General features: G+C 42.9%; 1 protein-coding gene across 1 annotated transcript in view; it reads left to right on the forward strand.

The window, feature by feature from the left end:
* The window catches only part of LRRC1 (leucine rich repeat containing 1), a 107701-nt gene that overhangs the window by 78512 nt on the left and 5425 nt on the right, over window positions 1–23764 (forward strand). The window contains exons 9-10 of the mRNA XM_061626247.1: window positions 11773–11891; window positions 12736–12819. Coding sequence (XP_061482231.1) covers window positions 11773–11891; window positions 12736–12819 — 203 coding nt within the window. The remainder of the gene's footprint in view (window positions 1–11772; window positions 11892–12735; window positions 12820–23764) is intronic.

Consider the following 23764-nt stretch of genomic DNA (forward strand, 5'->3'; position numbering starts at 1 on the left):
TTCTTTAAGAAAACCACATAGATATAGCCATTGGTGGAAGTTGGTCCTGTAAATCATGATTAGTCATGTAATCAATGAATAACCACCAAGTGGCAACATATGCATCCTCTTTAACCCTATCTTGTAAAAAACAAAGATAGTGAGTAATTTTATCTAATAAAGCCAAATTCCATATATTTTAAACCATGTAAATTAATCCAGATCTTCCAGCATTTTTCATTGTTGTATGATGGTTTGATGAGCCTCCATCAACAATTTAGAAATCAATGGTTTAAATTTCAAATTAGCATTAACATCTTTCAACAAAGGTAAAATAAACAATTCTGGAGTGCATACTATATTTTCTTTTGTAATACTTTTAAGTTCCCTATGCACTAGTTCCCAAAATGGGACAATTTTGGAACAAGTCCAGCAGAGGTGGAAATATGTGACCTTGATGGAACAACCGTGCCAGCATAGTGGACTTATATTGGAAGATATAAGACAAGCGGGTTGGTGTTAAATACCATCTATGTAGGATTTTAAGATTAATTTATTTGTGAGCAACAGGTATGGTTTTGTTATGTTTAAATAAACAGATATTATTCAGTCCACACAAACCATTTCAAAACCAAAATCCTGTGCCCATTGGATTTTGAGACAGCTAAGCTGACCCATTTGAGTGTCCAATTATATTTTATAAAACACAGAAACTATATATTTACCTCTAAAGCCCATTGTTAGCCCATTGTGTGAGAGCTAATAAACTGAGACTCAATCCAGACAAGACTGAGACACTGTTGGTGAATGCCTTCCCTGCCCAGAGGGTGGATGTTTACCCTGTTCTAGATGGGGTTACACTCCCCTTGAAGGAATAGGTTCGTAGTCTGGGGGTTCTTTTCGATCCTTCCTTGTCTCTTGAGGCGCAAGTGGCCTCGGTGGCAAGGAACTCGTTCTACCACCTTCGGCTGGTAGCCCAGCTACGCCCCTATCTGGACAGGGATGACCTCGCCTCAGTTGTTCATGCTCTGGTAACTTCTAGGCTGGATTACTGTAATGCGCTCTACGTAGGGCTGCCCTTGAAGACAGTTCGGAAGCTCCAGCTAGTGCAAAACGCTGCAGCCAGACTGCTGACGAGGACCAGCCGGTCAGCGCATATAACACCTGTTCTGGCCCGTTTGCACTGGCTACCCATCTGTTTCCGAGCCAGATTCAAGGTGCTGGTTTTGACCTATAAAGCCTTACACGGCGTGGGACCCCAATATCTTGTGGAACGCCTCTCCCGCTATGAACCTACCCGGTCACTTCGCTCAACATCTAAGGCCCTCCTCCGGGTACCAACCCATCAGGAAGCCCGGAGGACAGTTACTAGATCTAGGGCCTTTTCTGTAGTGGCCCCCGAACTGTGGAACAGCCTCCCCGAAGAAGTACACCTGGGGCCTACGCTTCTATCTTTCCGGCGCCAGGTTAAGACCTGGCTATGCTCCCAGGCATTTTAAGCGTTTAATGTTACAATTTTAAATTTGCTACTTTCTTTTGTTGCTGCTTGTGTTTATTGTTTGTAGGCTGATTTTATTGTGATATTTTGTATTTTAACTTTTTTGTACACCGCCCAGAGAGCTACTCGCTATGGGCGGTTTATAAATTAAATAAATAAATAAATAAATAAATTGTTAGCAGTGCATTTTCAAAAGGAATAAGTAGGTGGGTAGCATGAGCCCGGACACAAGGATCTTTGAGAATATGATCTAGTTGGTAGGCATGAAGCCATCCTAAGCCCAAATTCTGAATATTTATCCTAAGATGGTCCAGAGAGATTGAATGGTCTTGAGTATTTTATAACCCTCTTTGTCATGAGCCAAGCAAGGAGGGAGCAGATAGACAAGGGCGAAACAGAGAATGAAGACTTGGACTGGGAACCTGATGAGGGGGCAGATAGTGGAATGGTCTCACAGAGTGCCCCAGCCCCTGTATTGGACAACTCAGCCTCCTGTGCTCCTGACCCCCCTGTGGAAGCACTGCCAGCACCACCAGAGATTTAATCTTGCATGTCAGACATTTCCCAGCCGAGTGCTGCCCAGTTTCCCCTGCCCGAACTGTCTGTTAGCAGCCCCTCTCTGTTGGAGATGGAAGCTGAGATCAAACCACCTTCGCCCCATGCTCAGAGGAGTTTGAGGCGGGAAGTTCAACAGTCTGAGCTGAGAAGGAGCCTGCATCTGCGTGCGAGATCTAAGCCTACTTAAGGGGACTCGGGGAGAGGGGAACCCAATTGCTGAGTCAGTGTCGTAGAGCCCTGAAGACACGCTTACTCAGTGTTTCTTCAGGGCAAGAGTTCCTAGAAAGCATAGTTAGGTTAATGAGGCGCACTGCTTTTGATGTAACTATAACTTTGATAAAAAGAGAAAAAAATCAGATGCATCTGAGACGGAGTCCTTCGACTTCGGGCAGGATAATTTGACTTAGCAACAACCTCCTCCATCTGATTCCCCCAAGACAGAAAGAATGGAAGCGACCAGTGGAGCTGGGGAGGACCTACAGAGAGCCGTGGAAACCCTGATAACCGAAGTTCAGAGCCTTCGAACCGAAACTCAGTCTCTATGAATCGAGAATCAGACCTTGCACCTCCAAGTGACTCAACTAGTGGCCCAGGGGATCCCCACACAGCAAGCACAGGGACCCATCCCACCTGGCCAGCATCCCAAATCAAGTCTCCAGTGGGAATGCCCTCCCGCGATGGAGGGAGAGTAGAGCAATTCTCCATGTTCATAGCCTAGTGTGAGCTTTATATATGAGTGCGACAGTTGGAATCCCCCAATGATGACATGAAGGTGGCATTCATCATCAGTCTCTTGGAGGGAGAAGCTGCCCAGTAGGCCACCCTGTTGTTGCTGAAACGACCCCATCTTGTCCCAGTATACCGCCTTCATTGACAGCACGGCCGAGATCTTTCGAGACCCGCAGTGGAGAGAAACTGTGTTCCACCAACTGGGAAACCTGCGGCAGGGGAAAAACTTGGTTGGGACATATACTAACACCTATTGTATCCTTGCCCAGGAAACATACTTTCACAACTTTGGTTTAATGTATTTGTACCGCAATGGGCTCAGCGTCCTGGATGAGTTGGCGCAAACTCTGTAGCTGAGCACTTTCCCAGAACTGGTCCATTTGTGCCTACATGTAGATAGTCGACTTGAAGGTCGTCACCAGGAGCGCAAAGCTGAGACAGTTTGATCCTTGCCTCCCATACCACTCCCCCGCACCTGCATTCCCCCTGACATGGGAAACTTGATGCCACCTGGGTGGACCCCATGCAGATAGGGGGACATGGCCACGTCTAACAGAAGCAGAGAGAGAAACATTGAAAAGAGGTGCTGTGTCTATATTGCAGGAAGGTGGGGCACCTGGCCAAGACATGCCCCTCTAAGTCGGAAAAGGCTCTGGTGCAGGAAAACTTCAAATCCCAGCCCTTGTAAAGCTCTATGAATTGGGATTGACTGTAAGTCAGCAACCTCAAGTTAAGCCTCTCCCACTGAAGTCCACTTTACACTTGCCAGTCTGCCGAGGCTTGACTACAGGGCAAGATGTTTGTTAGTGCTTTTGTTTGCCACCCTGGGCTGCTGCTGGGAGGAAGGATGGGATATAAATAAAATAATAAAATAAAATAAATAATAATAAAGATGTCCAGGTGTTTGCTATAGTGGATTCTTGTGCATCCAGCAACTTTATGGACAACAACTTTATTACGGTCATAGACCAGAAATACAGTGTTACATCTGTACAAACATCAATTATCGTTAGAAAATGACTTAAAATCGCAACTTTATGGACTTGAGCTTTGCCAAAAGGCACAGCGTGCCAGTCACTGAGCTAGAGTTGCTGCTGTCCAAGGAAACCATAGATGGACGGCCCCTGGCTTTGGAGGTGGTCACCCTGGCCACAGCAGAGCTGAGGGTGGAGATACCAGGGCACATGGAAAGGATGGCGCTCTATCTAGCTGATTTGCCTCGATTCCTGGTGGTACTGGGAATGCCCTGGCTGGCCCAGCACAGTCCTGCCATCTCTTGGGGAAAGGCTACAGTGACCTTTCAATCGGATTACAGTAAGCAACATTGCCAACCTCCAGAGTTGGCCATTGCAGCAACGATGGCAGCAGTACCCCCACTCGAGGAGGCTTCCCTGCCTAACAAATACAAAAACTTTCAGGATGTTTTTGACAAGAAGGAAGCCAGATCCCCCCCATCCTTACGACTAAGCCATAGACCGGGACCTGGGGGCCCTCATTCCCTCAGGGCTTATTTATTTCCTGTCTGAGCCAGAGTTGGTGGCGCTGAGGGAGTTCCTGGACATTAACTTGCAGAGAGGGTTCATACGACAGTCCACGTTGCCTGCCAGGACCCTGCTGCTGTTTGTCAAGAAAAAAATCAGGGAGCTGTGCCCTGGTCATGATTACAGGGAGGTTAACAAGATCACCATCCCCAACAGTTACCCCTTGCCTGTTATAAATGAGATGCTGGAGCGTCTCCATACAGCCAAGATCTGCACCAAGCTAGACCTATGCGGAGCTTACAACCTCATCAGAATCAAAGAGGGGGATGAGTGGAAAATGTCCTTCAAGGTCCGGTATGGCCACTTTGAGTACCTGGCCATGCCATTCGGGCTATCAAACGCCTCAGCCACTGCCAAAATTTAATGAATGACATCTTTTGGGACTATTTGGGCCATTTCATGATAGTTTATTTAGATGTCATCCTTATTTACTCAGCCTCCCCAGAGCAGCATGAGTCGTTTGTGCTGGCAGTGCTGCAGAGACTGAGAGAGCATCACCTGTATGCCAAGCTGGAGAAGTGTGGTTTCGACTTGACCATCCTGGACTTTCTGGGCTACTGTATAACCCCCCACAGGAGTCGAAATGGATCTGGGGAAGGTGTGCTGCATGCTGTCCTGGCACCCCCCACCCCCCCCCTGGTTTCTGGGGTTTGCCAACTATTATCAATGTTTCATTGTGACCTTTTCTAACCTGACTATCCCACTCACTGAGTGCCTAAAGGGACCAGGCCCCTTCCTATGGACCAAAGTGGCTCAATAAGCATTCGATGATTTAAAGCTGCTGTTTTCCTCAGAGCCAATACTCCAGCATGCAGACCCCCAATTCCCTTTTGTGGTGGAGACTGACTCATTGGATGTAGCCATCAGAGCGGTCTTATTACAACCAGACCAAAAGGGGGGTTACGACCCTGCATTTACCTCTTTCGAAAGCTGACCAGTGTGGAAAGAAACTATACGGTCTGGCAGAAGGAGTTATTCCCCATCCATAATGCGTTCGAGACCTGGTGGCACTTCCTGGATGGAGCTTGGCATGAAGTGGAGGTCCACACTGACCATTGGAACTTAGAGAGCCTCCAGACGGCCTGCAAGCAGAACCAGTGGTAGGTGCGGTGGGCTCAGTTCTTCCCTAGGTTCTACTTTCACATTAACTACATTCCACAGGTGCAGAACTGCCAGGCTGATGCCTTATCCTGCAAGCCAGAGTATAAAGAAGACCAACCTCTGTCCTCACTTCATTATACCACTGGAGAAAATGGTGGCGGCTGCCTGTCCAGGTCCATGGTTCAAGGAATAGTGTTGTGCTCAAGAGCAAGACCCTTACACTCAGGAGAGGGTGTGAGAATTGGGACAGCCCTTCCAAGACAGCGAGCCAGGCTTTTCTCGGGGGGGGGATGCTCTGCCACTATGAAGCCCTTTATGTGCCTCCAGGAGAGATTCGAGCCAAGGTCCTCTGTCAGTGCCACAACTCCCTAACCGCAGGGCATTTGGGGGTGTTTAAAACTTTACAGGCGATCGACTTCCGGGAAGGGTTGCTTTGCCTGTGCTGCCTCTGAGCGAGCTCTCGTCTCAGAAGAAGCTTTTTCAGCTCTAAAATCAGTCACAACGTTCTTTTTGACTGATAAAGACTTTCTCCCGGGCAGGGAGAAACGTAGAGATCAACCCCAAAGCCTGTTTTTGTGGGGAGGACTGGATTTCATTTATTTATGAGAGAAAGTTCAAACTGCAATGCCGGACGGACTTTCATCAAGCTCTAGCTGATTATAGCGACACGTTTATATTTTCTTTAAAGAAAACGGACTCTAACAGGCAGATAAGCATCCTTCTTTCTATCTTCTTTTTTTACTTGGCTTAAATTGATGCAGCAAAAAAGAGATTTGTCAATGGATCAGCTGTGAAGAACTCTTAGATGAGTTTTGGCTTTTCTCTTTCACTAACGAAATTAAGGAGGAAAAAAATCGAAAAAGCTTATCTTTGTTTTTATCGCAAAAAGCTGTCCTGGAGGTACATTCTAAAGAAATCAACGGAAGAGGGATTTCTATTTCGAGGAGGGGGGGGGAATTCTTTTTGGTCTATTTCATTTTGACGAATCTGCTTGTTCACGACGCCACTAATTGTTTTGATGTTGGGAACTAAGTTTGTTTTGTATTCCTGAACACATAGAGATAAGGCAGGCTGTATTGTCTACACTGATACAAGCAAGCCTGAAATATTAACCCAATTGTGGCTGAAATAATTTTTGTCTCTGTGGTTTTAAGAATGACAACCAGGAAAGTGAATGAGACCATGGAAGAAATTATGTTTCAGAAAATAATGTGTGAGATTGAGATAATGAAACAAACCCTGAGACAGGGTAGACAGGAGATGAAAATTGAACTTAACAAAATGACGCAGGAGCTTAAAGAAATAGTGGATTCTGTGAGAGAGGAGGTTGATGGGATAGGGAAGCTACAAGCCCTGGAGATTGGAACAAATGTGAAATTTGAAAAAGATTTGGATTTTATGGATGTTAGAAATAAAGTTGATTGTTTGGAATTCAACATTGTCTCTGAAGAAATTAATGAAGATTTTGGTGGTAAAGTTATCAATGTCTTGGATAATTTTCTGGACTGGAATGATGTGATGGAGTTTGACATAGAAAAAATCTATGGAGTTGTCTACAGATATGTGACAGTGGAGAAACTCTTAAGAGATGAGCCAGTGCATTTTGTAAAAAAGAAGAATAGAGATATGACTTTGCAGCAACACTTCAGTAACATATTCAGAATTCTTGACTGGAATGATGTGATGGGTCCTGACATGGAAAAAATTTATGGAATTAACTACAAATATGTGACAGAGCAGAGATGCACCCAGAACAGAGATGTGACTTTACAACAATATTTCAACAACATATTCAGAATTGATGGCAAAGACGTATTTGTGATGGGGGAAATTCCCATCAGACTCTTGTTATATGACTATGGCTATGACAGCAAGATCATCATGGGATACTGATAATGGATGAATGGATACTGAAACCACTGGATTTAACAGGACTATTGAAGATGGAAGGTGGAATTAATATTGATAATGGAAGAATGGTTATGGAAATTATTGGACTTAACAGATTTGACGAGATGGATTAATTGATATGTTTACTTGGACTATGGCTATGACAACAAGATTATTATGGGATATTGATAACGGAAGAATGGCTACTGAAATTACTGGACTTAACAGGATTATTGAAGATGGAAGATGGAATTAATATAGATAATGGAAGAATGGCTATTGAAATTATTGGGCCTAACAGATTTGAATTAGATAGATTAAGCAACATGTTTATTTGGAGAAAAATTGAAAGATATATCTTTCAAGAAATTGAAACCTCTCTTGGACTTTTTGTGGAAAGAATAAAATAATGTTTATGAGATTTGATGATTAATTAAGATAATTACTGGAGGAAAGTGATTTTATAATATAATTTTAGAGATAGGATTGTTATATATTCTAGACCTATAACTGATCTGCGACAAATCGGAAGTCGACATTTTATTTTATTGTTTAATTGTTTTTGTTTTGTTTTGTTTTTTCGTCTTTGAAAATTTGAATAAAAATTAATGATAAAAAAAAAACTTTACAGGCGATCACGTGGGATTTCTGGTGGCCAAGGGTCAAGCATGACATGGAAAGATATGTACAGTCCTGTCCCACATGCTTGGGAGCTAAACATGCCTCAGGGTGGCCAGCTGGTTTGCTGGAGCTGCTCCCTATGCTCGAAGGACTGTGGCGAATGGTGACTCAGGACTTCATCTGCCTGCTTCTCAGGGAAAACATTGGTTTTATTTATGTATTATTTATTTAAAATATTTCTATCCCGCCCTTCAATAGGGTGGCTTACAATAAAATTGCACGCATACATAATAAAATTATACACAATAAAAACACAAAACATTACAGTAAATTAAAATACATAAAGTACAATTAAAATACATAAAATACAATATGCACATATATATATATACACAAACATACATACATGTATATATATATGCATAGATATATGGGAGAGTAATACTAAAAGGACTCAAAAGATAAGAATTGGCTCTCCGGAACAAAATAGTTTTTACAAGTTTCCAGAAAAACATCAGTGAGGGAGCAGAGCAGGCTTCTTGAGGCAGTGAATTCCAAAGCCTGGGAGCCACAACTGAAAAGCCTCTCTCCCATGATCTTGTCAGTTTTGGTCATTGTGGATGCCTTTAGTAAAATGGCTCATTTCATTCCCTGGGCCGGACTGCCATCCACAAGGGAGACGGCCTAGTTGTTTGTTCAACATGTTTTCCGGCTGCGTGGACTCCCCACCAGCTTGGCCTCAGATCAGGGGCCCCTGTTCATGACGCAGTTCTGGCGTGCCTTGTGGCAGCTGTTACAGAGCGAGTTGAGGATGTCATCCACACACCACCTCCAGACAGCTGGGTAAATGGAGAAAGTGAACACAGCCCTGGAGCAGTATTTCCGTTGTTATGTGAACTACCAGCAAGACAGCTGGGTGTCCTTGCTGTCCCTAGCTGAATTCATTTACAATAATTCAGTACATGCATCCACTCGGCAGACACCATTCTTTGCCAATTTCTGCTACCACCCGTGCACCTTTGCCACCCCCAACTCTAATCCGGCTGTCCCAGCAGCAGTGTTTTACAGGAGTTGCAAGCCATGTAGCAGCAGTCAGGGCTAAAGCCAACTGCAAAATAATAGTAGATCAGCATCGCCAGCCGGGCCCTGAAATACAAGTAGGCAACAAAGAGTGGCTCTCCACTTGTTATTTGCCAATGCAGTTCCCTCCACGAGCTAGAGGAGCAGAGGTTGAGACCCTTTAAAGTAGAAGCCCAAATCAACCCGGTCACCTTCCGTTTAGCTTACCTGCCTCCTTAAAGATCCACCCAGTATTTCACTGATCCCTGCTGACCCCAGAGAAGCCACCAGACCCCCACCTAGCACCCGAAGCTCTCCCCCCACCATTTGTTGTCAGTGGTCAAGAGGAGTATGAAGTGGAGCAGATCCTCGACTCCTGCCGGTGTTGAGGAAGCTGCAGTATCTGATACATTGGAGGGGGTTTGGTCTGGAGGAAAGATCCTGGGAAGTGCCAACAGATGTCCACTCTGGATTTGGTGAGAGTTCCATGAAGCTTATCCAAACAAGCCCAAGCCCACGGGGTTGGGGTGGGGAATCGGCATGGAGGAGGGGATGATGCTGTGAGCCAAGCAAGGAGGGGGTAGATAGATGAGGGCAAAACAGAGGATGAGGACTTGGACTGGGAACTTGGGGAGATAGCATGGACTCAGATAGCAGCATAGAGTCAGAGTGCCCCAGCCCCCATCTTGGACAACTCAGCCCCTCAGCTCCTGACCCCCCCCCCTGTGGAAGTGCTTCTGCTGCTGCCAGAGATTCAACCTTGCACATCAGACATTTCCCAGCTGAGCGCTGCTCAGTTTCCCCTGCTGGCACTGTCAGTTAGCAGCCCCCCTCTGTTGGAGACAGAAGCTGAGATCAAACCACCTTCACCCCGTGCTCAGAGACATTTGAGGTGGGAAGTTCAACCATCTAAGCTGAGGAGGAGCCTGCGTGTGTGCACAAGATCCAGACCTACCGGGGGGGAGGAACCCAGTTGCTGAGTCAATGTCTTAGAGCTGCAAAGACATGCTTAGTCAGTGTTAGTTCCTAGAACGTGTAGTTAGGTTATTGAGCCGCACTGCTTTTGATATATCTATAACTTTAATAAAAAGAGGAAAAAACCACAGACTTGTCTGAGACTGAGTCCGACTTCGGGGAAGACACTCTTTTATCAAAATAACTTTAAATATAGTGGTCTCCTTGTATTTGAGTTCTGTTTGTTTTTCATTGATATTGACCCTCCTCACCATGATCTGCTGTGCCACTTCCTTACAATAAAGCCAAGACAGAAATCCTTTATCCACTTATCTGGGAGTAAGCAAAGACACTTGCTTCTGAGTAGATATGTGTACCATTGTATGCAAGTTAACTGTACAATGTATTCTTAACAAATGCCTGGATTTTAGCTCCTACACAGCAGGAGGCATGTCTAAGCTTCTCTGCATAGTTTTCATATTTTGCATTTCTATTCTTTAACATCTACCCAGGCTTATTGTGCAGTAGTATTTGCAGAAAATAACTTCTAGGGAGTACCGGATCTCATATGAACCCACCACAGGAAAGATACATTGTGGTTGTTACTTTGAAAGGAAGAGAAAGTGGGAAGTTCAAAGGAATAGAAAATTAGACAAAAGCAGGAAATAAAGGTGCATTAAACGGAAAAGGGAAACAGTAGCTCTTTAGGACCTCTTCTATAGCTGGGTGACTCATCAGTCGCAGCTCTGACTTTACTCATTGGCTGAAAACACTGCAAGGTGGAAGCAGCCAAGTTGGCTCATCTCACAAAAATTACCTAGAAGTTGCCTTTACATTTTGCTTCAAGGGACACACTTGCTGTTTCCCATTCCAGGGTGACCAAGGCTGTTGCATTCTCACAGCAGGATGGGAACGAGACTGAAATGGGTTGATATAAGCCTTGTCTCTTCCAGAAGATCTTGGAGTTGGGTTATCTCCACACATTTAAGCACTTTGTCCAGAAATGAAATACAGGGCAAGGGCTAGCAAATGTTTGATATGATTGTATCTAGAGGAATTTTTGCAACTCCTGAAGTTTTTAGGTTAGATAGTGTAGCTCCGTCTCTCAGGAATATATTAATCACTCTTTCTGCTGCTCAGCCAATCCTCCTTGCAACTTCTTTAATTAGCCAGGATAGGCAAGAGTCAGTCTCGCTTCCAAGACCCTATCCGCATATTCAGGCTGAAAAGAAGCAATAAGAACACAAGTAAGTGCCAGAGACACCCCAACTAACTCAGTCAGTTGGAAGCACAAGTCAGAATGGATGTGAGCAACTTTTATCTACAAAGTATCTTGCAAATTGGTCTCAGAAGGCTGATGAGGAGTCCTCTGAACACCTTATGTAAAGAACCACTTGCTACTTGGGAGAACTTTGCTGGCTGACTCTGCAGGTGCAGTGGTGGCAGAAAATTAAGAATAATTTGTTTTCATCATTGCCAGCAGTCCCTAACTTGGGTTCTAGCCTGTGTCCAATTGGATTTGTTGTTGATGATATTGTCCTCCATTGTGCCACCTTCTGTCTCATTAAAGAGCTAGGTGATAAATACCACTTAGACAAAATACACATGAAGTTTTGTTTCCCTATTTTCTAGATAATACACATCTCTGAAACAGTTGCCTTTTTAAAGATCTCATTAGAAATGAGTTTTTTTTTAAAAAAAATGCATAATTTTGCTTGCACATCTTATGTATTTTAGAACACCTGCTAATGATGTCTGGCAAGTGTGTTTTATCTTTATTTCATGTATTTTGCTATTGATGTGTTTAAAGCCACTAAACATAAACTGTTCTTTTGCTTGTAGGAAAATTGAAAAGGCTATCCATCTTGAAGGTTGACCAGAACCGACTTGTTCAGCTAACAGAAGCAGTAGGAGACTGTGAAAGTCTTACTGAATTAGTTCTCACAGAAAACCAGCTGCTGGTAAGTATGGTTTCAGCTCTTCAAATGGATGGCAGTAATTAAGCTTTTTGCCACATCCTGACTCACTTTCTCTGCAGCATCTTTATTTTGCTACCTTATGACTCCTATAGTGAAATATAAGACAGCTGAATTAGTACCCTTCTATGCATTTTCCAAACACAATATTGCATATTATAGAGGCTGTAGTCTAGGAAAAATATTGGATTAACTGCATGGATTTCAGTTTTAAGCAGGTGTTATTTGAATCTGGCTTTTAACAACAAATCATTCAACAACGATCTGTGGCATATATGAGAAATGCAACAAAAATGGGAACCCCAAAAAGAAACTAGATCTTGATTTCCTTGATGGAAGACCAGTTGGGTCTGAAACATGCTGGTGGAGAACCTTTGGCTCTCCAGATGTTTCTGAACTACAACTTCCATCAGCCCCAGCAAACATTGGCAAACATGGCCAGTGTCCAGGGAAACATGGCCAATGGCCTTGGATAATGGGAGTTGTAATTCAGCAGCATCAGGAGGGCCAAAGGCCAGGGGTGATGACATGTAGTTCAGCAACATCTGGGGGGAGAAGTGTTTACCAGCTTCTGGTCACAATGGAGGATTGGCAGCCCTGGTCATGCGTGTGCAATCATATGGCCCTAACTTTGCTCTTGTCTGCTTTACCCCAAAACATGCACCGTTAGAACTTCCTTCCATTCACTTATCTTGGAATCTAAACCTTTAAGTCTCAATAACCTGTAGCACCTGGAACTTCCAAACAGTTTGCTTTGCAAGGTAAACTGATTTTGAAAATACGATGGCACTGATAATTGCTGACATTGCCTTGTTTTGATACGAAACAGACTTTGCCGAAGAGCGTTGGACGGCTAAAGAAACTGAACATACTGAATGCTGACAGAAACAAACTTGTGTCTTTACCCAAAGAGGTAAGCAGTATCCCTGTCCTTTATCTATGCAGGGGAAACTGAATAGTATGTAAAAAGGTTTGTCATTTTCATCAACCAGCAGCCCCATCCAACATGGCCAGTGGTTGGGGATGATGGGACTTGTGGCCCTCCGTATGATGTTGGGCTATAGGTTTCCCATTTCTGAATTATAATGTAATGGAGTGAGAGCTTGGATTGCACTGGCTAGTTAAACCTAAAATAACTGGACCTGGGTGGGTGGAAGGAAATATACATAAGGAAGTAAGTATGGTGAGCTATGACAGCCTACAACTGATAGAGGAATTTTAGGGTTACTATCAAATGTTTTCTGGGCTGTTTCTAGAGGTTTAGCCCAAATGACTAGATTTTGCTTGTTCTGGTCTTGGACATCTCAGATATGAAAGGGGGATGGCTCTTAATACCTGTCAACATTTTCTCAAAATAGTAGATGAAATGCTGAAGTATTTTCAAAGTTATAAAGAGTTGAAGGCCAGTTCCTTTCCCAGGGCAATGTTCTGGAATGCTAATTGCACATGAATGTGTGGTGCTCTATCAGAATACCCTTGAAAGTCCCAGGTAATTATGACTATTACCAGTTAACTATTTAGCTTTTTATGGTTTAAAATTACTATGCAAAAGTTCATCTCAAGGTCACAAGATCTGTAACCAATGAATTGAAGAATTCAATTGTATACAATGTCTACAATTTTTATTTAACACACCAAATGACAGTCTTATTGTTGCAGACATTTGTATCCATGACAGGTTCGCACCTGCTGCAGAATATATGTGTATTTCTGCATGAATAATTTCCTGAGGGGTAGCTGTGTTTAGTTTGTTTTAGCAAAACAAAAAGCATCTTCTGGTACCTTACAGGATTATTTAACAGATTTACTATTGCAAATCTGCTCAGAATCCTCAGGAGCCCCAGAATCCTCACAGGAAAGTAGTCCTGTGATCAGTACGAGTGCTGTGCAGGCATCTGCCTTGGAAATGAATCTAGTACTGTGCTGATACAAGTTTACAAAGCATAGCGCACCTTGCACATCCCTTCTGTAGTCCATGGAGTTGCATCTTTGGCCACAGTTCCAGCAGAGCAGCCATGTTATTCTGATACAACTAAAGCAAAGACCACACACTTAGTACACTTTACATTGCTACACTATCTTTTTCTTTTGTTTGTTGCAACAGATGTAGTTACTTTCCTAAATATGTGTCTGCCATTCTTCAATTTATGGAAAAGCTCTGCTGGGCATATCTAATCTACTTGGTTTTAGTCTGCTCTGTTGCTGAGTGAAATTGTTGTGGAGGGATGACAGCAGACAGACTTCTGGTGGTGAATTTTTTGTTGCCAATTTAGCTGTTTGATTGCTAACATTTGCTTTAAGCAAAATATGAACATGTGCTATAAATAAAAAGCCACACATGGTGTGAAAGTCAAAACGACAAGAAGAAATTTAATTTAATGCATTCAGAGACTAAAAGACTGTGCAGGGATGGGAGCAGCATGGTGAGGAGTCAGCCATCTGACAGCCTTCCAAATTCTGCAGACTGAGTATGGTGGCAGGAGCATTTGGCCCTGGAAGTAGTCTTGATTTGTCCTAGTAACCCAAAGGCTTCAACTGTGCTATTGACACATAACTGGATAAATGCTACATGTAAATATTTTTAAAATAGTCTTATTAGCCCTTGAAAGTAAAAGTAAGTTTGTTGCTTAGGTTGGTCACATGCTTTTGCACTCTAAGACTCAAGAACTTTCCTTTTCTTTGCTGTTTGGATGCTGATTTTGTGCTCTCCCCGCCCTCCACTCCATACATCTGGTGTCTGATAGGTATGGAGAAAGGCAATGAGAACTGATGAGGGTGGCTGAGAACCCTGAACAGTTCTGTTAGAAAACTTGAGAAAGGATCAGTCTAAAGAGACAAATTTAGATAAGAGTACCCATACCCTTTTACAGAGGGTTATACTAAATCAGGCCAGTGGTCCATTTAACTCAGTACTATCTGCAGTGACTGGCAGTGACTTTGAAAGTTTTCGGATAGGGAGTCTTTCTGAGCCCTACCTGGAGATGCTGGGATTGAACCTGGAACCTTCTACATTGGGGTGGGGGACTTGTAGACCTCCTGATGTTGTTGTACTCTTATTTAAATAAATAAATACTCTCAACTCCCATCAGCCTTAGGCAGCATGGCCAATGGTCAAGGATGATGGGAGTTTGATTCCAATAACATCTGAAGGGCCACAGGTTCCCCAACCCTGATCTGCATGCAAAGCATGTGCTCTTAACACTGAGCTACAGCCCTTTCTTGAGAGCTGTAAAGTCCTCTAATTCCTCAGGGAATTTAATCAGATGTGGCCATTCTGTAGATGCTGGGCAACTTTGGATATCTAGCCCATAGGGTGTAATCTTATCTCCAACAAATACATTGGCAATTGGCGTAGCTGAGAACAGTTATTGAAAGCAAAGCAAATCAGTCTCTTAATTAAATTTAACTGGCAAATGAGAGTTTATTCTACAGTTTTATTCATATGGCTGTTATGATCTTCCAAGAACATTTGTAGATGTAAAGAATGACTTCAGTGGTTGCAGCTGGGGAAGACTGTGTTTTCAAAGATGGTAAATTTCTGAAGTAATAAGTGCTTGTACTCAGTCCAGTAGCAATCTCGCCCATAGCTGCTAGTAAAGCCTCTAGGGCTCTGTACTTGGAGACATTTGGTATAGTATGATACTTCAGTGATAGAAAATGTGAGCTCAGGAAGATGACTATTTTCTCCTGTTTTTCTGATGTCAGTGATATTTAAAGCTGGAGATAATACTGAATTGTGAACAGAATTTTGTCTTTGACTCTGAGTACCTCATGTATGCCATGCTCTGATAAGAAAATGTTTTCCCTCTGGTGAGATTTGCCCTCTGTCTGTACTGTATGATATGTCACAATGTCTGAGGGACCTAAATCCAGTGAATTGTGCCTGTGGGCATGTAGATCCCACCTGACCTTTTTCTGTGAAAGCTGAAGATTATTCTGCGGAATGTACTGCTGCATGAAACTGACTGTTGTGTTACAATGCAGAGATAACCGCATTCTGAGTCAAAGAACTGAGGCAGGGAAAATAATTGAGTTTAGCATCAAATACACCAACATAACTTGTATACTCTGCACAGAACCTTAAATATGATAGCATGTTTATTTATTTATTTATTTTAATAAGCAAAGCAAAAAAGCTTGGACAGACTTGATTGCGTGGCACTGAGGAGCAGAAAAGCTTGGCTACAGACTAAATCGCTGGTGGCCAGTTCTTTTGGTTAAATGGGCCACAATTTTAAGTTATGAGTATGCACTTCAGTACATAATGCCCCTCACCCTACTTCAGTTTTTTAGTTCAATAGCTATCGCCAATTAAACACTTCAGAGGCAGGCAATAGTGTAAGCCTGGTTCAGTACATTAGCCAGACCCATTTGCTGTCCATCCTCCTGTCCAAGGATGCCACAGACACCCAGTTCATGTGCCAGTTGTGCTACTAATTGGTCACTCTCATAGGCTAAACTGTGAATGTTTCTATTAACTGTTCATAAGTCTAATTATTTTATTTATTTATTATTTGATTTAAATCCTACCCTTCCTCCCAGCAGGAGCCCAGGGCGGCAAACAAAAGCACTAAAACACTTTAAAACATCATAAAAACAGACTTTAAAATACATTAAAACAAAACAACTGTAAAAACATTTTTAAAAGCTTTGATCTTAAAAAAAAAGGTTAAAAAACATGTTGTTTTTTAAGAAAGATTTAAAAACATATTAAAAAGCAATTCCAACACAGAAGCAGACTGGGATAAGTTCTCAACTTAAAAGGCTTGTTGAAAGAGGAAGGTCTTCAATAGACGCCGAAAAGATAGCAGAGATGGCACCTGTCTAATATTTAAGGGGAGGGAATTCCACAGGGTAGGTGCCACCACACTAAAGGTCCATTTCCTTTGTTGTGCAGAATGGACCTCCTAATAAGATGGTATCTGCAGGAGGCCCTCACCTGCAGAGTGCAGTGATCGACTGGGTATATAAGGGATAAGATGGTCTTTCAGGTATCCTGCTCCCAAGCTGTATAAGGCTTTGTACACCAAAACTAGAACCATGAACTTGGCCTGACAGCAAATGAGTAGCCAGTGCAATTCTTTCAGCAGCAGGATGACATGTTGGCGATACCCTGCCCCCGTGAGCAGTCTCGCACCAGCTTAGAATTTTGCACCAGCTGCAGCTTCCAGACCAACCTCGAGGGCAGCCCCACATAGAGTGCATTACAGTAATCCAGCCTGGAGGTTCCCAGTGCGTGGACAACAGTGGTCAGGCTATCCTGGTCCAGAAATGGCTGCAGCTGTCTTACTAGCCAAAGCTGGTAAAAGACACTCCAGCCACTGAGGTCACCTGGGCCTCTAGCAACAAAGATGGATGTAGGAGCACGCCCAGACTACAGACCTGCTCTTTCAAAGGGAGTACGACCCCATCCAAAGCAGGCAACCGACCAATTATCTGAACTCGGGAACCATCAACCCACAGCATCTCCGTCTTGCTAGGATTCAGAGTCAATTTATTGGCCCTCATCCAGCCCACCACCGAGTCCAGACAGCGGTCCAGGGCTTGCATGGCCTCTCCTGATTCAGATGTTACAGAGAAATAGAGCTGGGTATCACACCTTGCCCCAGATCTCCTGATGACCCTCCTAAGGGCTTCATATAGATGTTAAACAGCATGGGGGACAAGATGGTATCCTGTAGCACCCCACAGTACAACTGCCAGGGGGCTGAAAAACACTCACCCAATGCTGTTCTCTGTTAAAGACCCTGGAGATAGGATCAGAACCACTGTAAAACAGTACCTCCAATACCCATCTCACCAAGTTGGCCCAGAAGGATACCATGGTCAATGGTATCAAAAGCCTCTGAGAGATCAAGAAAGAGTAACAGGGCTGCACTCCCCCTGTCCTTCTCCCAATAAAGGTCATCCATCAGGGTGACCAAGGCCATTCAGTCCCATAACCAGGCCTGAACCCAGACTGGAACAGGTCAAGTTAATCTGTTTCATCCAAGAGTACTTGCAATTGCTGTACCACAACCCTCTCGATCACCTTCCCTAAAAAGGGGGTATTTGTGACCGGTCGGTAATTGTCGCAGACCAATGGGTTCCAGGATAAGCTCTTTCAGGAGCGGTTGGATCACCGCCTCTTTCAGGGTGGCCGGAACCACTCCCTCCCGCAATGATGCATTGACCACACCCTGGATCCACTTGGTCAAACCCCTTCAACAATCTTTAATAAGCCAAGAAGGGCAAGGGTCGAGAGGACATGTTGCTGGCCGCATTATCACAAGCATCTTGTCTACGTCATCAGGCTGCATCAACTGAAACCGTTCTGAAGAAGTTGCAGCAGACGTTGCACTGGACATCTCATTGGAGACTACAGTAGATGTGAATGGGGTGTTAAGACTGCTACAAAGGTGAGCAGCTTTACCCTCAAAGTGCCTTGCAAACAATTCACGGTGGGCCTCCGAAGGATCTAAAACTCCATTTCCTGTAGTTGATTCAAGAGACCCCTGACAATATGGAAAAGCTCCAGTGGACTGCTGTTTGAGGAGGCAATGGTGGCAGAGAAGTGGGCCTTCTTCGCCATCCTCACCGCTACACAGTAGGCACAGTTATGATGTTTTACTTGTGCCTGATCAGCCTCACAGCACTTTTTTCACCACTTGCACTCTAGTCGTTGTCCAGCCTGTTTCATTGCCCTTATCTCACTGGTATACCAAGGTGCAAACTGGGCTCCACAGTGCCGGAGAGGGCACTTGGGGGCAACAGTGTCGAGAGCCCGACATGCCTTGCTGTTCCACAGCGTGACAAGGGCTTCAACAGGGTCACCTGCTCTATCTACTGGGAACTCCCCCAGGGCTTTCAGGAATCCAGTGGATTCTGTGGGCGGACCATCTTAATCTGTCCACCACTCCTGCAGGGAAGGATCGGAGCTACAAGTTTAAACTTCACCAGGAAGTGGTCTGATCATGACAATGAGGTGACATCCACCCCCCCATCTCCAGACCACCCCTTCCTCCATCTGGAGCAAAAACGAAGTTGAGGGTGTGCTCTGCCCTATGCATCAGGCCGGTCACAACTTGAGACAGCCCCATAGTCGTCATGGAGGCCATGAAGTCCCAAGCTGGAACACTAGAGGCAACCTCAGCATGGACGTTGAAATCACCCAGGACTTTAATTAATAAATAAATGTTATAATAAATAAATTTTGTTCACTTTCTGGAACTTAGATATTCACACATAAACATTTATTTCCCTGTACCCTCCAGCACTTTTCATGGTGTCATAAGTGGCTGTTTCAGTGCTTGAAATTCCATCTTGCCAGGGGTGAACTGTGTCTGGTGTTACATAAACCAGCTATTCAGGCTGTTTTGCAGCTAATCATAGTAATCAGTGCCACCTACAGAAATATGACAAAGTGAACTGCCAAGTGCAATAATGAAAACCTCTACTGTACAGTGTTGGGATGGAACCCTGACAAAATTCTGACAGGTGAGATCAAAGGAGGTGGGTTTAGGCTGCCTTAATAGCAAAGGGTTTGAGATGGAGGAGTTAGTGGGTGGCTTTCAGCAGGCAGCTTTGATGGTGATGGTCAGGTTCTTTGATTCCTCCTTATTTGAAATCTTTGTAGGAACTAACAGCTGATTCACACAAATATAAAGTGCTTTATTTCATCACTTGGTTGTTCATCATTTGATGTGGGGCAGCCTGTTTTGATAAGGTATTGTCTAAGGTGGTGCGCTTTGAAAGAAAAACTCTGGTGCTTGATAGTGGTGGCTGTTTTACACATGCAAGTCATTGCTTAATGTTGAAGTTTCTGAGTCCTGAGCTCATATATGTATGAACTTAGTCTGCTGTATTGTCACCTATTTTTTTGCTCCCTCTTTTGTAGACGCATATCTTTATCAGGCACAAAAGAGTGCTAACATAACCCTTTCCATTCTGTGGCACTGAACCTGCATCGTTGTGTTACAGAATAATAATTGTACTGTTCTGTCTGTACTGGCTGACTTGGGAGTAGGGGAGGAATTAAAATTAAGAGCATGGTTGGAATAGTGGCAGGAGAAAGCCACATGCAAATCACTCCCTGCCCAAAATTGGCAACAGAGCAGAATACAATGAGGAATGCTACATTTCCCTGGGTCCCTAAGCTTTGACAGCCATTGGAATGTATATGCCAAAGATACCTTGCACATCTAGATGATACAGTACAATTCCAGGATTTTTTTTAAAACGCTCGTGCATAGCTTAGTAGCATACACTGATCATAAGCAGTGAAATGCTATTTTTCCCAAATACCAAGGAGTACAAGGCTAGAATCTGACCACCTAAAGATGCTTGGTATGCAACATAAAATGCACAAATGAATACAATCTTTCTCAGTCCTGTCAGGTTATCCAAAAGAGGTAGAGGTTCATTTATGCAATTCTACCACACAGATTCAAATGTCTGCTGGTTTTGTCTCTTTTGCTTTTGCATTTCCCTTCTGTACTCGACCCATGCTCTGAGTTATATACGGTATATAAAAACAGGTAAAATGAAATAATGACAAATATATGAATTGATGGCTATGACTAATAGAACTTTTGGCAAATATAGTACGAAGTGAGTCATTGGCTATTCGTTACTTGACTTGGTGAGAAGGCAAGAGAATATTCTGGATTTGTGTTATGTCATGGATGCTTTGGAACTTGCATACAATTTAGACAGTCCTACTTTGCACAGCACATAGTTAAACTATGGAATTCTCTCTGACAAGAGGTAGTGATGGCCACCAACTTGGATGGCTTTAAAAGAAGATTAGACAAATTCATGGAGGATAAGGCTATCAAGGCTACTAGCCAAAATGGCTGTGTTCTATCTACACTGTTGGAGGCAATATGCCTCTATATACCAGTTGCTGAATCGCAAGTGCGGAAAGTGCTGTTGCACTGTAGTTCTGCTCGTGGATTTCCCATAGGCATCTGGTTGGCCACAATGAAAACAGGAGGTTGGATTAAATGGATCTTTGGCCTGATGCAGCAGGGTGGCTCTTATGCTCTTTGAATCCTAGACTTGCCACATTTGATAGCTTACCAGTTTTGGTTAGATGCTATAACTTCAGCTAATAATTTGGGCAGAGCCCAGCCTTATTCAATCTTGTCAACGTTGCTTAGCTGCAAAGCATGACATTTTTTAATGTCTACATGTGGTGGATATTTGGAGCGCACCATATATATCCACACATAAATGTGTGTCATTGTTTGTGCCCTGAATGGTGAACTTTCATTAAACAAATATCCCAGAGAACCCTTAACGCATACCCACCTTTATATTGCCTGATTGTATCTTATCTGTGAACACACAGTGCAGATAGCAAATGGCCACTTACCACTTAGTAGCTATTGGTAAAACTCATTCTAGGATGTATGTAACCACATGGGGAGCTGGTCATTTTATCTGACCCCATGGTAAGCAAATATTTTATCACATTTTGCATTCAGCATTACAGGCAGCTAGCTTGCCACATGGTTTCATTTGGTGAGTTTACAGGCGGCTACCATAAAGTGGTTAGCTTACCAGGCAAATTGTTCAAGGCTGTTGGGTGTATTGCTAGCTGGAGGCTAGCTTTAGCTGATTAAATTTAGTGGAAATATTGAGTTCTCTGATGGAGAAAAATTGTCTCATTATAGTGTGTGTGTGCATGCAAGACTGGTATTGTCTAGTCCTTATAAATAATAGTGTGTGTTATATCAAACAACTGTCTCTTGTGTTTTTCTTAATTGTTAGCTGCTTGGAAAAATTGAGTCAGGTAAACTCTTGTAACCTTGTATTGTTTCGTCCACAGTTGCACTGGTTCCTTCCATCTGACTGCTTTCAATGCATGATTATTCAAATTGGCTGGCTCCTCCGCTGCACTTTCATTGCCCCCAAAAGTCTGGGATTTTCCAGCTTAAGGGGTGGGTGACTCTCAAGGCTGCATGGGCAAAACTCATTCTGCTTATGTTCTCGACGCAGAATCGTTCAAAGCAAACACTCCTTGTGTACAACAGGGCATGATTTGCCTGCTCATCTAGCATTCACTTACCAGAATAATCGCGCTTAGTTTTTCATTTTAGAGATACACCAATTAGGCAAACTATAGATACCTTTGTTACAGCACCTCACATCCTGTGAAAGTGTTAAGAGTACTTAGCGAAATTTTAGTGCATGGTTTCTCACTCCTGGGAAGGGTCTGTAACTTAAATACAATAAATAATCATCTTTCTAATACCTTTCACTACTGACTCCTTGCATAAAAATATTTCTAATGGAAGGGAATATGATGAAAATATTTACATTGGCAAAAAAAATTACATAAAGATTAAAGTGTGATGAAAGGAATACTATTTGAGGTGATTACTGAAAAAGATTTCAGTTACAAAGAAAAAATATGAAAATTAGTTTCAGCTAAAATTGAATTAACTCCAATAGCCAGATAGCATTTAGTGAGTCATTTGAAACAGTATCTTTAGATTTATAACCAAGGCTTAGAGGGGGCTTTAAAGTGGCTTGCTGATGCATGGATCGTGGTCTCCTTCAAGCAGTACAATCTCTTTTTAAATTGATGGTTAGCATTGGTAGTAACTACAGTAGAAACTTTTTTATCCTTTTTTAAAAAAGAGAAATGTAAAGATTGAAATGCCATCCATATTGTGATGTATGCATCTTAAAGATGCATGTATTATTGAAGTCTTTTTATCACAGAATGCTAAACATCTGAGGTTTTGAACTGTATAGATCCTGGCAGTTAGGTGATCTCTAGACCAGCCTCTCCCAACTTTTGGGTCCCCAGATGTTGCTGGACTACAATTCTCTTCATTCCTGACTGTTGGCTGATGCAGGTAGAAGTTGTAGTGCAACAACATGTGGGGACCCAAATGTCAGGAAAGGCTTTAGAGCTCAAGATGCATAGTGTTCACTACATTAAAGCTAATATAGGATATAAAGGAAAACTGAAGACCTAACATAGTAAATTGAAAAGACTAGCTCTTAAATCCTATACATATTGATTAGAATAAAGTCTTGTTCATTTCAGTGGAACTTATTAAATCATTTTGCATTTCAGATCTGTTTAGAATTGCTATCTTTAAAATAGTGATTGTGATTCTGTGCAACTTAAAAAGCTTGCCCTAAGTGCTTTTCTTTTCTTCCTGTAGAAAGAATGAATATTGCTTTCAGATGTGCTATTGAGTTGAACACTGCAGTTCATTTAAATTGTGGCTTTTTTTAGTAAGAAGTGTCTGACAGTGCAGGCGTACATACTAAAAGTATCAGAACTCAGTTTTCAGGTTTGCATGAGGAGTGTCAATTATTGCTATGGTGCAACCTTGCAGGTGTTTGACTTAGCAAAACGCCTCCACTGCAGGTAGAGTGAACTGAAGAGGCAAGTGCTTTTGACAGTGTATCTTGCTTTGAGTGAGTCAGCTTGTGTATTCTATTGTGATTTTGTAGCTACGCCAACATAAATACAAAGACATCCTTGAGAACCTGATACAGAAGAGCCCGTGGGGAAAAAGAAATCAGATTGGGAAGCCTAATTTAAAAATGCAGTAGCAGCACAGTTTGACCAGGAATTAAGAACGACAACAAAATGTCTTAAACTTCATGCTCAACTGTTAACTTCTTTTGTAACTAAACAGAAGTTTAAAGTCACTCTTTGAAACATCATATGAAGGGTTAGCTGAGAAGACATCTGAATGAGTGTCCCAAGACTGCCCCTTAGTGGAGCGAGTTGTTGTACAAGCTGGATACTAAAGCGGACTTAAGTATTCCGGTGTTTTGATAACCTATCATCAGTAGTACTCACAATCCATGTTATACATGCATACTTCATTAATCTGTGTCTCTGCAGC

The sequence above is a fragment of the Rhineura floridana genome, chromosome 4 (genome assembly GCF_030035675.1).
Source record: "Rhineura floridana isolate rRhiFlo1 chromosome 4, rRhiFlo1.hap2, whole genome shotgun sequence".
Classification (NCBI taxonomy): Eukaryota; Metazoa; Chordata; class Lepidosauria; order Squamata; family Rhineuridae; genus Rhineura; species Rhineura floridana.